The sequence below is a fragment of the Phaseolus vulgaris genome, chromosome 10 (genome assembly GCF_000499845.2).
Source record: "Phaseolus vulgaris cultivar G19833 chromosome 10, P. vulgaris v2.0, whole genome shotgun sequence".
Lineage (NCBI taxonomy): Eukaryota > Viridiplantae > Streptophyta > Magnoliopsida > Fabales > Fabaceae > Phaseolus > Phaseolus vulgaris.
In genome coordinates, this window is record NC_023750.2 from 36804225 (window position 1) to 36820927 (window position 16703).

At 29.0% G+C, this 16703-nt stretch overlaps 1 protein-coding gene across 1 annotated transcript; it reads left to right on the forward strand.

The window, feature by feature from the left end:
• The first annotated feature begins 10102 nt into the window (after positions 1 to 10102).
• On the forward strand, positions 10103 to 12264 carry LOC137819529 (pentatricopeptide repeat-containing protein At2g46050, mitochondrial). Its single transcript, XM_068623406.1, has one exon. The coding sequence runs from the start codon at positions 10257 to 10259 to the stop codon at positions 12186 to 12188; it is 1932 nt and encodes a 643-aa protein (XP_068479507.1). The 5' UTR covers positions 10103 to 10256; the 3' UTR covers positions 12189 to 12264.
• Positions 12265 to 16703: the final 4439 nt, after the last annotated feature.

The following is a 16703-nucleotide window of genomic DNA, read 5'->3' on the forward strand; positions in this document are numbered from 1 at the left end:
ATTACTTCATCAACAAATTTATTGCATATTAATGTGACACTCCCTTCTAAGACTCTCAGGCATGTAATACCATGTAATTTGTCCCACAGAGGTTGTAGTATTTCAAAATACTAAATGTGTATCTGTATATATACATTCATCCATAAAATTTAACTACATTTATTATATCTCTGTTACTCACTTCGAGATTCAACTTCGTGACTTGCATCCCTGTTTATCTATTTACCTAATATACAATCATGATGATTTTCAAAAGTAACAAACAAACAAAATCAACTATTATAAGTAGAAATAAGTAACAATACAATTGTTCAAGGTAACAATACAATTGTTCAAGTAAAAAAGGAAGTCTTCCATATCATTCAGTTTATCTAAAAAAGTGGTTTTTAGCCAAATTGTTATGTCTTTTTCGATAATATGTTCTTTTTATATTTTATCCGTCCTTCTTACTCTTTTATCCGATCCTGATTTTAGTTTTTTTCAATATTAAATGTTAATTTCTTATTAAGGTCAATCTTCAATATTTCAACTATTATAATAATGTAAGGAAAAAATAATGAGATTATTCTATTGAATGTTTATTATTATTTAAGATTATTTCCATGTCAACTGTATTCCTATTCGCAAAAGTCTAAAAACTACTCGGACCTGCCTATGATACCACAAGCTCCCAGTCTCAGGCCGAGGCCTTAAAGGCTAACTAATTGGAAATTTATAATACCACAAGCCCCCAACCTCAAATTGAGACTTTAAAGGCTAACTAATCAAAACAACCCATGACATTACAAGCCCCTAGTCTCAGGGCGAGACCTTAGAAGTTAACTAATCATAATTTTGTTAGTAGTAATGGATCTAGTTTGGGTTCGACATCATGTCAAGTTGAGACTTGTATGTAACCTTCAATAAACTGGATCGAGTAATGACTTGACACCATGTCAAGTTAAGACTTGTACATGGTTTTTTTTCATGTCAAGTTAAGACTTGTACGTGACCATCAATAAATTGGACTGAGTGATAGTTCGACACTACATCAAGTTAAAACTTGTGCATGATTTCTCTTCACGTCAAGTTAAGACTTGTGCGTCACCTTCAATAAACTAGACCAAGTAATAGCTCGACACCACATCAAGTTAAGACTTGTATGTGGTTTTTCTTTATGTCAAGTTAAGATTTGTACGTGCCCTTCAATAAACTGGACCAAGTAATAACACGACACCATATCAAGTTAAGACTTGTACATGATTTTTTCTCATGTCAAATTAAGACTTGTACGTGGCCTTCAATAAAATGGATCGAGTAATAGTTCGGCATCACATCAAGTTAAGGCTTGTACATGGTTTTTCCTCACGTCATGTTAAGACCTGTACACGGTCTTCAATAAACTAGACCGAGTGATAGTTTGACACCACATCAAGTTAAGACTTGTACATGATTTTTCTTCACATCAAGTTAAGACCTGTACGTGACTTTCAATAAACTGGATCGAGTAATAGCTCGACACCACATCAAGTTAAGATTTGTATATGTTTTTTCTTCACGTCAAGTTAAGACCTATGGCCTTCAATAAACTGGATCGGGTGATAGCTTGACACCACATCAAGTTAAAACGTGTACATGATTTTTATTCACGTCAAGTTAAGTCTTATATGTGGCATTTAATAAATTGGACCAAGTGATAACTCGAAACCACATGAAATTAAGACTTGTACATGGTTTTTAACACATGTTCTACCTTTCCTGAATTTGTACTAAATTCAAACATCATAACAAACTTTATTCATTTCGTAAAAACATGCCCAACTTGTAAAAACAAATAACAACATGCCCATCTCAAAAAAAACTTTATTTGATATTTACAAAAACAACAATTATTAACTAGAATAAAAGTGGAGATTAGCCTATGTAAGAAGACTAATTAAAGTTACAAGAAAAAAATAAGATTAATATAAGATAATTTAATGTATAAAGATAAAAAAAAATGTGAAATCAACCTATTTGACCAGCTCACACCTTAACATCAAGGAATATAGGAATATTTGATTGATTCGAAGTTAAAAACAATTAGACTCTACATTTTAAGATGAAATTAGATTATATTTGAAGTCCATTCTACCATCTTAATGTAATGTTCTCTTAAAATATATATATTTTTTAAAACCTTTGTTTAATAAAACAATTTAAATAAAATTTTCTATAGCATTATATTATATTTTATTAAAAAAATCATATTAAAATATATTTTGTAAAAGACACATTTTAAGTGTAGCTATATATTTTTAAAGTTTACATTTTAAACATATATAATATTAATTTTAATATATCCTATCAAATAAACTTAAACTACATGTAGATAAATATATCTTAACAAGAAACATAAACATCCTAATTTAAGAAAATTTCAACTCAGATTAATTAAAAAAAATTTGGGTGATTCGCTAATCTAAGAAAATTTAAATTAATTAAAACTTTTTGGTTGATTTGGAAATTTCTGGTTGTCAATCACTCCCAATTGGATAATGCTTTAAAACATGAGGGGTTGTTATTAAAATAGTAAAGAAAACATAAAAGAAACAATGAAACACAACGAAGAAAATAGTGCATAATAAACTAAAATTGAAACAGAGATTAGTCAAATTTTCTATATTTAGTATATGGTTAAACAATATGTTTCCCTTCCTACTACTCACAAACGGGATATGATTTTACTGAAAATGTCAATTGCACATATGATAAACACATGATAGTTATTTTCATTATGTTTCATTACAAGCCTTACAAAAACAAGATGTTAAAAATCTATAAGAAAAAGAGTACATGACTTAAACACGAAGGTTTGCGATACTTCACATCCAAGATTTGATATATTGTCTCTCCTTTTTTTTTGTCATCGTCCTTCCTATCACTTGCATTTCTAAAAATGGCACAAGATTGATTTAACCTGCCCCACGATGAACGCAAAAAAGGATGTCTCCAACTAGAACATTCAGTTTAGCCAGAAACATTGGTTTCCAACGGAGTTGTTCTGCCTTTTTCCAACATATGTGTCATTTTTATGTTTTACTTGTTCTCTCTAAATGTTAATTTCCAGTTTAAGGTCAAATTTCGTTATTTCAGCTGTTATTAATAGTATGAGGAGAAAATAATGGAATTGTTATATTGAATATTTATTATTATTTAAGATTATTTACATATCGTCTTTATTCCTATTTGCAAAAGTCTAAAAAAATACTCAAACCTTACTTATGATACCACAAGTCCTCCAACCTCAAGTCAAGATCTTAGAGACTAACTAATCAGAACTAACATAGGATACCACAACAACATTTTACACAAACAACTCAGTACATTTTAACTTATTTTAATACTTATATCAATATCCATCAAATTTATATTCTACCATTTTCATGCATCATAGATCTACATTACATTATATACAAAGAAAATAGACATAATTTAAAACTTTAATTTACAATAGAATTGTAAAATTAAATATCAAGATAAGTTTATTAGAACTTATGTCTATAATCTTACATATGTTTTGTTATAAAAAAAATTGCTTCAATTTTTTATAGTATAATATTAATCTACTTTGTTTAGACTGTTAATAAAAAATGAGAAAATACATGTTAAATGTAGGAATTTACATTTAGTACCCAATCATAAATTAGTTAACAAATCATCTTAAGTATATAATTTTCCTTTAATTCATATCACATGCATATATCTATTATAATCATTCCAAGTAACACAAAGTAAAAATTCTATTATAACATCATATTATTATCACATTAAATATTTGAAATACCAATAGCCTAGACATCTAAAAATACAATTTAAAAATACAATTTACTTCGATAACTTGCAAAAGGAAATATAAATGTATCATTAGAACCTCGTTACTGAAGTTGTTCATTGTTCATTGTTGTTTGAGTAAGAGTTGATATCACTTGAGCACATTGCCAATGCTTAAGCAATAAATTTAGAGAAAACACACACAAAAATATTGGGTTCCTTCTTCCCCAACCTAAAACATGTAAAATCTTAGAAAAGCAAGACCCAAGACTCATCCAAAACCCTTAAGTGATTAGTTATCATTTGAATTATAAGCTTCCATAGAGAAGGAGATAATCACTACCTTTCTTTTGCTCAAGTTGTTGTTAGTCTTACCTTGATTGATGAAAGTTGTTACTCAAACAATAGTCCTATGTACTTAAGGTTTAAGCTCTCGATTGAATGTCATTTGAGTGACAACTTGATCCTCAATCACATTTATGTATAAAGCCTAAACTCACCCATATGATTTGATCACCTTCATGTTCAAATTATTTACCACTTTAGTTTTCTCCACTAAAGCATAAAAGTCCCAAATAGCTATTAAGATCACTACTTCCTTAATTTCATCTTTCAACTCATTCTCAAATTTCCAACCTCTATTATTGATGGGAAAAAACACACGCGGAAGCAACACATACAATCACGAATCAATTGCAAAAAATAAACAATACGAGATTTAATGTGGTTCGGTCGCCAATCTGCAACTTACGTCCACGGGCAACTAATTAGGTTTTCATTCTGTTTGTTACAATTTTATTACAAGCACAAAAATCTCTTAAATAGAGATTATAGAGGGGACACAATAATTAAGTTCATTACTAAAACATGGTGTCTAGTCAGCTCAATCCAATTGGTCCTGGCTTCACACTCAACAATCTCTCACTTGAAGCCACGGAACAATGTCCACTTGCGCTTCAACTATGTACATGTACTTCTGTAATTTGTCAACGGAACTCAATGTTCCACCTCTAGTTGTCATCAGCCTTCTTAATCATTTTGAAGGCTTCGTTGACACTCCCCTGAGTTTCAACATGTTCTTCATGACTGAAACTGCCACTGACCCGTTCTCTGTTCCTACCGGCTTCCACTTACACGAATTTTCGGATCCTGGAATAGCCTGAGAACAAACATACTCCATACCCAACAAGAAATTTTCTGGAGATGTTTCAACAGCTGGAATACTGGTTCTCCTAATCCACTATCATCTAGGAACCTTAGCTGAAGCACGACCCATGCTCCCACTACCATAAGTACCTCTGACTAGTCTACCTAAACCTTTCCATGCTCGTTCATCCTGAATCTGACATGTGGCTCTGAGTTTCTCTCTTGTAAAGACAACCCTCTTCTACCCACGAGATTCCGTGAACCGGACTTTGTTTATCTTCCGAACTGGGACAATCACTCCCTTAGACGGTAATCTGACCATATACAGCGAATCTCTCTTTCTTCTGAGGGCCATGACAAGATTTCACTTGACAACCTTCCATTGCTGATTTCCGAACTTCATATCATGTCCCTGTTCGTCCAACTGCCTAACATAAATCAAACTTTTCGTTAAGCTTGGAACAACTCTGACATCCTTCAAAGTCCAAAAATCGACTGACGACTTCAACAATATGTCACCCATGCCCGTAACATCAAGAGTTTTGTTGTACGCTAGTCTTACCTTTCCAAAGTCCCCAATAACTAGATTCTGCAATGCTTCACTGTTGTGGGTAGTATGAAATGAAGCACCAGAATCCATGACCCAGGAATCCACACTACTATCCGCACAACAAACTAAAAGGTCCTCGTCCGCAAAGTCTTCTGCAATGTTGACTTGTTTATCATTTGGGCATTGATTCCTGAAATGTCTCACCTCCTTGCAGTTCCAACATGTTACACTTGAGCAAATCTTGAGTGTTTGACTGACTCCTTCTGATCTTGTTCCCACTACCTCTGATATTTCTCTAACCTCTGATGACATTTAGCAATTCACTAGATAATTCCCCATAACTCCTTCTTCTGACGTTCTTGCCAATAATGAGATCACGAATCTTCTCAAAAGTAAATTCATCGGGTCCCGCTAAACTGGTAAGTGTTGTAACCATTCCGAACCAACTGTCAGGTAATGTCGATATCAGTAGTAAAGCCTGAACTTCATCATCGAACTTAATGCCCACTAACGTAAATCTGGCTAAGATCGAATTCATTTTATTGATGTGCTCAGTAACTGAACTAGCAAATCCTCAATTTGCATTTTCCACCAACTGAAATTTGTACCATCGAATTTTTCAATTCGGAACTTTCCGTCTTCTGCCATCTCAAACGACTAGTCGAGATACTTGGTACAACTAGTTTAAGATCTTGACAATTTTTATTTTTTTTTTAAATCAAGAACACAAAAATTGCACCACCCAAAATCACTCACCAACAGACCTGGTCGCAATCTCCACTGCACCGGCACTCCGCCGCACTAGATCGCAATTGTCAGGACGTTCACCGTACTGGCGCGCTCCGCACCACCACTGTCGTCGCACTGCACTTCGTGCTGTCTCAAACCAGCACACTTGCAGAACGCACACACAACCCTAAATTTGGAACGCCGTTGCCACCCCTACAAAACCCTAGCTTTGGGACACCGTTGCCGCCCCTGCAAAACCCTAGCTTTGACATGTCATTGTCTTCCCTGCAAAACCCTAGCATTGGGACGTTGTTGTCGCCCCTGCGAAACCCTAACTTTGGGATGCTACTGTAGCCGTAATTTTCATGTCTTGTTGATTAATTTTTGTTGATCGGATATCTAATGTGTAAACGAACCAAGCTCTGATGCCACTTGATGGGAAAAAACGCACGTGGAAGTAACACACACAATCACGAATCAACTGCAAAAAATAAACAACACAGGATTTAACGTGGTTCGGTCGCCAATCTAAAACCTACGTCCACGAGCAACTAATTAGGTTTTCATTCTATTTGTTACAATTTGTTACCAGCACCAAGATCTCTTAAATAGAGATTATAGAAGGGACACAATAATTAAGTCCACTCACTAAAACATGGTGTCTAGTAAGCCCAGTCCAATTGGTCTTGCCTTCACACTCAACAATTATCATGAATATAAAATATGATTATATATCTAAATCTGAGTTGCACATTCCAAAACAAATAGGTTGTACTTTGGTTTTTGTATGAAGATGGGATAATTTTTCCTCTTTATTACATAAATGGAGTCGATTTCAAAAAAATTACGAGTATTAGGAAGTTGTGTCAGACACAACTTTAGTTTTGGATATGAAGTTTGATTATATTTTTTTTTTTAGTTAAGTAAACTGGTGTCACTTTAATACGACTTCTTTTAAATTTTATTCTTCATACATGTATTGAAAAATATTTTATGTATTAGTAATATTTAATTAATTATTTCAATATAGTTTTAAATTTATTAATATAAACATATAATATTAGTTTATGTAAATAGTAGTAATATTTAATTAAAACTAAAATTAATATATTAATATTTTTTAACAAATATACAAATAGAAAAATTTTACTTATCAAATAACCACATCAAAATATTATATTACTTACGATATTTGTAATCAATTTTTAATTAAATTCGTGTCACCTTGACACAATTTTATACTAAACAAATTCATATTCAAAGTCGTGGTAGATTGACACGACTTCCTTTTCAAAACTAAAGTCATGCCTAAGTGACATGACTCCACTTTGACATGGGTATAAATCGTGTCACATTGAAGTCGTGCTAACATGATACGACTTTTTATTTTCTTGTAAATTTTTCAAAATCGATCCCATTTGGATAATAAAAGGAAAAATTTGTCCATCTTCGTACAAAAGCCGTTTACTTTACACTTACAAAAACCTCTAATTAACTATCAAGATTATATATACTAATTTAGAAACTATTTATTAATAATAGAAATTATTTTAGATGCAAAAAAATTTGTTAGTCTATAAAATAATATATAATTTAGTCAATATAATAACTAATTAATTTTTATTTGATAATTTTCTTGTAGTGTAAATTGTTGAATTTTTATTTATAAAGATCTTTAATTTTTGTATTGCTGTATTTTAATTTTTAATTAAACTTTAGTTAGTATTCTATTTTTAAATAAGATTAAAAAAAATTAGTGATATTTACATACTATTTTATTATGATTAAAATCGTATAAATTTAATTTTTTTATAAATTTGTCTAGATTATTATTTACTACAATATAACAATTAATAAATAGATACACTTTTGTAAGGGCTCATGTATACATATTTTTATGGTTTTACTCTTAAAATCTATAAGAATTAATAAAGATAATACACTTCCCTAATTGGGTAAATTTCCTATCTAGTACCATTTACATTTTTATTTCCCCATCTAGCACCCTTTTGTTTTTATTTCCCTATCTAACACCCTTTTGTTTTTATTTCCCTATCTAGCACCTTTTTATTTTTTTATTTCCCTATCTAGCACCTTTTTATTTTTTATTTCCCTATCTAGCACTATTTCAAAAATAAATTAAAAAATAAAAATTAAATTTTTTTGATAATTTTAATTTTGAATGCATTAAAAAATAAATATTTTTAATATTTAAAATAGTTAGAAATGTAATTAATGAATAAAGAAATGAGTTTTTACAAAATAAAAATAAAAAGTAATAAATTTAAAATGTTTAGCTTAAAATTATTTTTTTAAGAATAAAGAAAATAAAAAGTTAAACCCTACAATAACATAAAAGTCGAATCTATAAATATAAATTAATATTTAATTTTATTATTATTGATGATGTAATCATGTTAATTTCAAGTAAAAAAATACAGGACATAGTTATAAAAAAAATCAAAGTCAATTAGTATTAATTAATAGTGGACACACAAATAATATTGAAGTGTCTACCTTAAATGCAAAATCCTAAAAAATAACTAATGCAAATGTTACACTTAATGCTTAAAAATGAGAAGAAAAAAATGCAAAAATAAATAAGTCTAAAAAATAAAAACAGCAACAATAAAATTAAAAACAAAAAACAGAAAATAAAATTATAACTAAAAACATAAAAGATATAAAATAAAGGCAAAACAAAATAAGATAAAGATAAAATATATAAAAAAAATCCAAATAAGATAAATATAAGAGATATAAGACGATATTAAATAAGTATATGTTGATCATAAAAAGGAAAATAAATGAAAGATGATCATTCATTTAATATTTTCTTCAATGATACAATAAATAGTTTGTGCGAAATGAAACATAACTAATGACGAGAAGTGCACAATTCAGTAATGTTGGGACACGTTCTTTACGTGTGTCCTGATGTTTGACAATATGAACATTTTTTTTGTTCAATCATGTTGTTCTCTTATGTCCATGTCAGTCCTTATTCAACTTGGTTTTTTTATAATTATGTCCTGTATTTTTTACTTGAAATTAACATGATTACATCATCAATAATAATAAAAATAAATACTAATTTATATTTATAGATTCAACTTTTATGTTGTTGTAGAGTTTAATTTTTTATTTTCTTTATTCTTAAAAAAATAATTTTTAAACTAAACATTTTATATTTATTACTTTTTTATTTTTATTTTGTAAAAACTCATTTCTTTATTCATTAATTATATTTCTAACTAATTTAAACATTAACAATATTTATTTTTTAATGCATTCAAAATTAAAATTATCAATTTTTTAAAAATTTATTATTTATTTATTTATTTTTTGAAATGGTGCTAGATAGGAAAATAAAAAATAAAAGGGTGTTAGATAGAGAAATAAAAATAAAAGGGTGCTAGATAGGAAAATAAAAACAAAAGAGTGATAGATGGAGAAATAAAAATATAAATGGTGCTAGATAGAGAATTTACCCTCCCTAATTACTTTATTTTGTGCATATAGATTTTTTTTTCTATTTTATCTTTAAAACTGTGATAATTGTTTGCACTTATTAAAATATAAAAAAATAACAATAATGATTATTAATAATAATTTAACGGTTTTTACAAATAATTAATAAAATTAAACTCTCATTTTATTTAGCAATATGTATACATATTTGTTTAAAAAAATAAAAATTAGACAAAAAAAGATAAATAGTTATTATATATTATTATAATTTTTACTTTTTATACTTTAGTAATTATTTTTTATTGCAATAATAGTTATATAATTTTTTAATTATGTTTAATGTATTTTATGATCATAAAAATGTGTGCATATACACGTTTTCCTATGTAACGGTTGAACGCATCTTTATCTCACCAGCAATCACTTTGAAAGAAAGACTAAAAATGTTGTAAGAGTATTTCTGTCATGTTTGACTCCAAACTCCAAATTTGGATAAAATGAAACAAAATCATGAGCCAAATCTCTGACATGACAATTCTTAGTGCAACTGTGTTTAGCCTCTCATCTCATGCTTTGCAAATTCCATTTCAAAAAGCAGCTTTGTTTCCCACCAACTGTTTATTCATTTGCCACTCAATGCACCCATTCATGGACACGCAGAGCTTCTATTCCATTTCCTGATAAAACCAACTTCTGGGACCCTCGCACTGCTCATTTATTTTGTGCCAATGCCCTCAAAGTCTCCGCCAAATGGGCCCTTTTTCCTGAAGGAAAACAGTTGCATGCCCATTTGATAAAGTTTGGATTTTGCCATGTTCTGTCCCTGCAAAATCAGATTTTGAGTGTTTATCTTAAGTGTAAGGAAACTAAAGATGCACAGAAACTGTTTGAGGAATTGCCTGTGAGAAATGTGGTCTCGTGGAACATTCTAATTCGGGGCTTCCTTGGATGTGGCAGTGCAATTGAAAATGAATCGAATTTACAGCTCTGTTTTTCTTATTTTAAAAGGATGCTGTTGGAAATGGTGGTTCCGGACGGTACAACTTTGAATGGTCTCATTGGTGTTTGTGCAAAGTTTCATGATATTGACGTGGGTTTCCAGTTGCATTGTTTTGCAGTGAAACTGAGACTTGATTTGGATTGTTTTGTTGGAAGTGTTCTTGTTGATTTATATGCTAAATGTGGCATGGTTAAGAATGCAAAGATGGTTTTTCATGTTGTTCCTCAAAGAGATTTGGTTATGTGGAATGTGATGATTTCTTGCTATGCCTTGAATCGTTCACCGGAAGAGGCTCTGAGAATGTTCAACTTGATGCGATCAGATGGTGCAAATGGAGACGAGTTCACTTTCAGCAGTTTGCTTAGTGTGTGTGATACTTTGGACTATTATGATTTTGGAAGGAAGCTTCATAGTCATATTCTGAAACAGTCATTTGATTCAGATGTGTTAGTAGCTAGTGCATTGATTAACATGTATGCGAAAAATGAAAATATAAGTGACGCACACAAACTGTTTGATAGGATGGTGATTAGAAATGTTGTGGCTTGGAACACCATTATCGTTGGGTCTGGGAATTGTGGAGAAGGGAATGAGGTTATGAAGCTTCTCAGAGAGATGCTTCACGAAGGGTTCCCCCCTGATGACCTAACTATTTCCAGCACTATTAGTTCATGTGGCTATGCTTGTGCCATTACTGAAACAATGATAGTTCATGCTTTTGCAGTTAAATCATCATTTCAAGAATTTGTATCTGTTGCTAATTCTCTGATTAGTGCGTACTCCAAGTGTGGTAGCATAACTAATGCATGTAAATGCTTCAGATTAACTTCAGAACCTGATATTATTACGTGGACTTCATTGATAAACGCATTTGCGTTCTATGGTCTTGCCAAAGAAGCAACTGAAACATTTGAGAAGATGGTATCTTGTGGAGTAATTCCAGATCGAATTTCTTTTCTTGGTGTTCTCTCAGCTTGTTCCCATTCTGGGCTTGTGGCTAAGGGACTTCACTACTTTAACTTGATGACCAGTATGTATCAGATTGTTCCTGAATCAGGGCATTATACCTGCCTTGTTGACCTTCTTGGAAGATATGGTCTTATAAATGAGGCTTTTGAATTCTTAAGGTCACTGCCAATGGAAGCTGAATCAAATACATTAGGAGCATTTATTGGATCCTGCAATGTTCATGGAAATATAGAACTGGCTAAATGGGCTGCAGAAAAGCTCTTCATCATAGAACCAGAGAAGAGTGTAAACTATGCAGTCATGTCTAACATTTATGCTTCCCATAGACATTGGTGTGATGTAGAAAGAGTTCGTGGAATGATGGGGAACAAGGGTGATGCAAGAGTCCCTGGTTGCAGCTGGATAGAAATTGGTAATCAAGTTCATTCGTTTGTATCCAATGACAAGACACACCCTAAAGCTTTAGAAATGTATGCTACATTGAAAATGCTACTTTGGCCAATGAAGGAAAAATATGGTATGAATTTGTGAAGGATACATCAGTCTATGATCTACATAATGTGTACTTGGATTGTGATCTAATTGATGACGTTTTAATTTACAAAAATATAAGTCTAATATGATAACTTATGACAATTTGAACTTACCATTTCAAGTTCTAACATTCTGTAATAACTTGAAACTTAGTGTTCGTCAGGTTTGAATGCGTTATCGAATAAAATAATGATGCAGTCAACCACCAATATCTGCATAAAGTTTATATCTTTTGAAATTTCTTCATTCTGCTTGAAAAGAAAAATCTTCTGTCAAATTTTTATCATTTTAAAGTTTTCCTTACATTTGAAATCTAAGCATTTTGCATCAAAATCACTTTCTTCTCCCTGTAGTTTCCTATTAATGTCTTTGTAAAATTCAAATTTGCTTGCCATTGACTGTTTTTTAACACAAAGTCGCTTATAAAATTTAATTCTTAAGAAAAATATGAATTTAGGAGAAAAATTTAATACTATTTTGAATAAAATATAACTATTGACGTATATTCTTTTCAATATAATAAAAAAATATTTTAATACAAAAGTTTTATTTAGGTTAATCTTTTTCTACTTTATTAAAGATTCAATTAATGTAACGTGAAAAGACTTTACTAAATTCCATTATAATGAAAATTAATCTTAATTGTCAAAATCAAACAGTCAATATACAAAACAAATGAATAAAGTAGTAAGTGTGTTACTAATAGAGAAAGAATAAAAATCCTCTTTAACCAAAACACTTTTAAGATTACTGATAAAAAAACATTTTTAACATTTGTATCTATTTTGTATTCATCTTAAAGAGTGTATTTGTATTTTATTTGTGTGTAATCTAGTTCAAGTGAACATTCAAAAGAGAGTTTTCATCAACAATGGATATCTATTTTTCTTCAACTTAAAAAATGACAAAATTAAAAAAAAAATAACTAGATTATAATAATAACATGATGTACAAATCAATTTTGAAAGAAAGATTTTTCTTGATCCTAACGTACTTCTTTTAGTCAAATCTTTAAGAAAAAAATATCAAAAACTTGGTTTAAATTTCAAAGATTATGATTCAACCTTTTTTTAGTTTCTCTATGATCCTCTTCAATATGTTTTGGAATTTTATTTTAAAGTATAAATTATAATGTTACTTTTTCTAAACTTTTTAAAGTATTGATTTTTATTTTGTTATAAACCATAATGTAACATTTTAGGAACTTCTATATGTATTGTTCTTGTTTTTGTTTTTTAAATGGTCTTTACTTTGTTATTTTTTTAGCACAATAACTTATAAATTATCAACATATTACGTCAAAAAGGTATAATTCATATATACTTTTCTAATGAACTCCATTAAATACGAAATTATCAATTATAAAACGTTGATATTTAAATTCATGAACATTCCTTTTAAAAAAATAGAATGCTGTGGTGAAAATATTTTTTCTCTATAAGCATTATATTCATCGCATGTACAGATAAAATAAAAATCAATTCATTGAATGCTTATTGTGATGTGATGAACAATTATTTTCCAAAACAGGAAAAGAACTTGTGGGCCTCTACGTTTAATTCATGGCCCATAAAGAACTAAGTTAGGTCCAAAAAGGACGTTTCTTCATCCAATTTCATAGTTTTTCTGTCATTGAAAAAATCATTTAATTTAAAAACAATAATTCAAATTATAAAATTTGGAGGATATTTTAAAATTTAAAAAATCCTTTCAAATTCTATAACTCGGTATTTTATTAAGAAATATATCTTGAATTGTAGACTTTATAGATTATATTTTCTAAATCCAAAAATATCTTCTAAACTCTATAATACCACATATACTTCTTAAAGAAATACATTTTTTGTAAAATTTAAAATTTATTTTTAAAAAAATATATATTTCAAATTATAAAATTTAAAAGGTATTTTAGATTTTATATTCTAAAACGATTTTTTTTTTCACCGAAAGGAAAGGGATGTAAAGTTACTTTATTTTTTTTTTCATTATGGATATAATGGTTATAATGATAGTTAAATTTAATTAATCTGACTGAAACATAAAATAATATAGATTAGGTTATTCTAAATTGACAACTTAAGTCTAATAACATGCTTTGAAAATGGATTGAGTTGAAGTTTGTAACCACGACAAAATTGTAATCACATTCGAAATTAATTTGAAATTGGAATGTCTACATTGTCAGAAGTCAACAACCAACACCGACCAAGAAAATTAGATGTTAACCACCTTCAATGAAATTATAGTAATTTGTTTATTGTTTTCGAAATTTAATGGACCATTTCATTGATATTTAGTAATCAAAATTAATTAAACTATTTTTCATAATAAAAACTTAAATTTATTTTAAAAAGTTTTACTTTTTGTCAACTCGACTCAGTTAAGAATGTTATTAAAAAAGCCTTTAATTTAGATATCATTAACTTGATTTTAGTTAAGATATTTTTTATCTAAACGTGATTTGTTTGGTCTTAAACTAAAATATATTTAATCTGATATTCCTCTACTCGTTTTAACTCAGTTAAAACATTTTTTATGGAATGAAGTGTAAATTGAGTGTATTGTTAACTCAATATTACCTTATACTTAGTTTACTTAGTTTTTTGTTTTACTGATATATCACTGACCCAACTTTAATTATTATTATGACATTAGTTAGGACATTATAACACATTCTTAATTAAAAAATCTTTTAGTTAATCTCAATCTAAATATTTAAAGTTAGACTTCTATAAAAGAATTTTTTACTCAATTCTAGTTTGACTTTTTTTTTACCTCAATCTTAATTAAGACATTTTTATAACCTCAGATCAACCATCTTTCAACTTGTTTTGAATGGGATATTTTTTCCTTAGACTCAATTAAACAACTTTTTTAATAACTTTAATAAGAATATTTTAAAATTAACTTACATAACAATATCGTCACTTTGTGGGTGAATCGGTAATTTATTAAAAAGAAAATTATCAGTAGATAGATTCTTATTAAGGGATCAAGATGGAGTTTTTGAAATAAATTCAAATACATTAAATAAACTGTTTTTTTTTATCAAACAAAGCTGTGTGAGAGAGAGAGTGTTTGTGATATAGCCTCATGTATTTCGATTGAATTCTATTTGGAAGATTAAATCTAAAAATATAACCAATAAATAATATTTCAATAATAATCAAAATATATGTTATTCTTATTGAGATGAGATGTGTAGATATATGATAAGAATTTTTGAGTTGTTCTAAAGAGTGATAGTTCATTCAGAAAAGATTCTTCAATAATGTTAAAATAAGTAAGAATACAAATCAATAATGTTAAAGTAAGTGTTATGAAAGAGTGGACTTAAAGTAAGTAAGAATACAAATCAGATTTTGTGTATAAATTAATAGACAATAAGATATGTCTACTTTTCAAGATGATTGAAATATTTATAAATTTATGAATTTAAGTAAATGCTCAAATAAAATAGCAACTTTATCGAACACAATGTAATATGGATAATATTATCGAATTATAAAATAAATTGACCTAACTTAGTTTCATCTCCAACTTTTAAATATTTATGAAGAAAAGGAAATAATAGTTTTTGGTGCGAATTCTTAATAATAATATCCAAAAGATTATACCAATTTTTTTTGTTTATGAAGATTTGTGAATTTTAATAGAAGGCAATTGTTAGGAAATTGTGCATGCTCACTTTTCAATTCTTAACTAACACATTATTTTATTTTAAATTGCGTGTAGTTCAGTACCAGTTACGTACAACGTTGTAACTAATAATAATAAATAATCAACGCCCATGTAATGATATAACTATAAAACCCCATATTCCGCATTGACCAATGCAACACGCCATAAAATCCCTTTTCCTCGACGGCATCGTTTAATTGGATACAATTTATTTTTAAAGATGACCTAATAACGCTATAAAAAATTAATTATAATTTACGAAGTACAATAAGTTACTTACTTATTCTTATACGGAATACCGGATTTTTTCTATCGAAACTTCAGGTTTCAGTCTTCTCAATTCTTCGATTTCTCAGTTTTTTTTCTCTCGGTATTTTAAAGTTAGATATGTAAAAACACTCATTTTTAAGTTAACAATAAATGGATGTAGATTATTAATATTATAGTTATAAAATTATCTTTTAATATGATTCATTGGATCAATAATTAGTATGTCAAAAAGACTATTCTTAGATAATTGAAACATAAGAACAATAATCAAATAGCTGGAATATGTTTATTTCAAGTTCATATTGTGTAATGGAATATTCAAACATCACAATAAAATTAAAATAAAAAAATGAGTAATTCTTATTTTATGCAGTCATATGCATGATAATTATCATGTGTGAGGAAACTTAACAATTCAGAAACAAAGGGAAAAACAAGGACAGAAAAAAAACCAGAAGGAAGAATGAGACTCACGGTTTGCCTGCCTTCAAACAATTCATTCAATAATTCATCGACTATGGGCATAGGAAACGAATCCTTGATGGTGACTGCATTAAGGGC

Bases quoted from the DNA above. Each gene is read 5' to 3' on its own strand.
- LOC137819529 (XM_068623406.1), top strand. From the start codon at position 10,257: ATGCTTTGCAAATTCCATTTCAAAAAGCAGCTTTGTTTCCCACCAACT.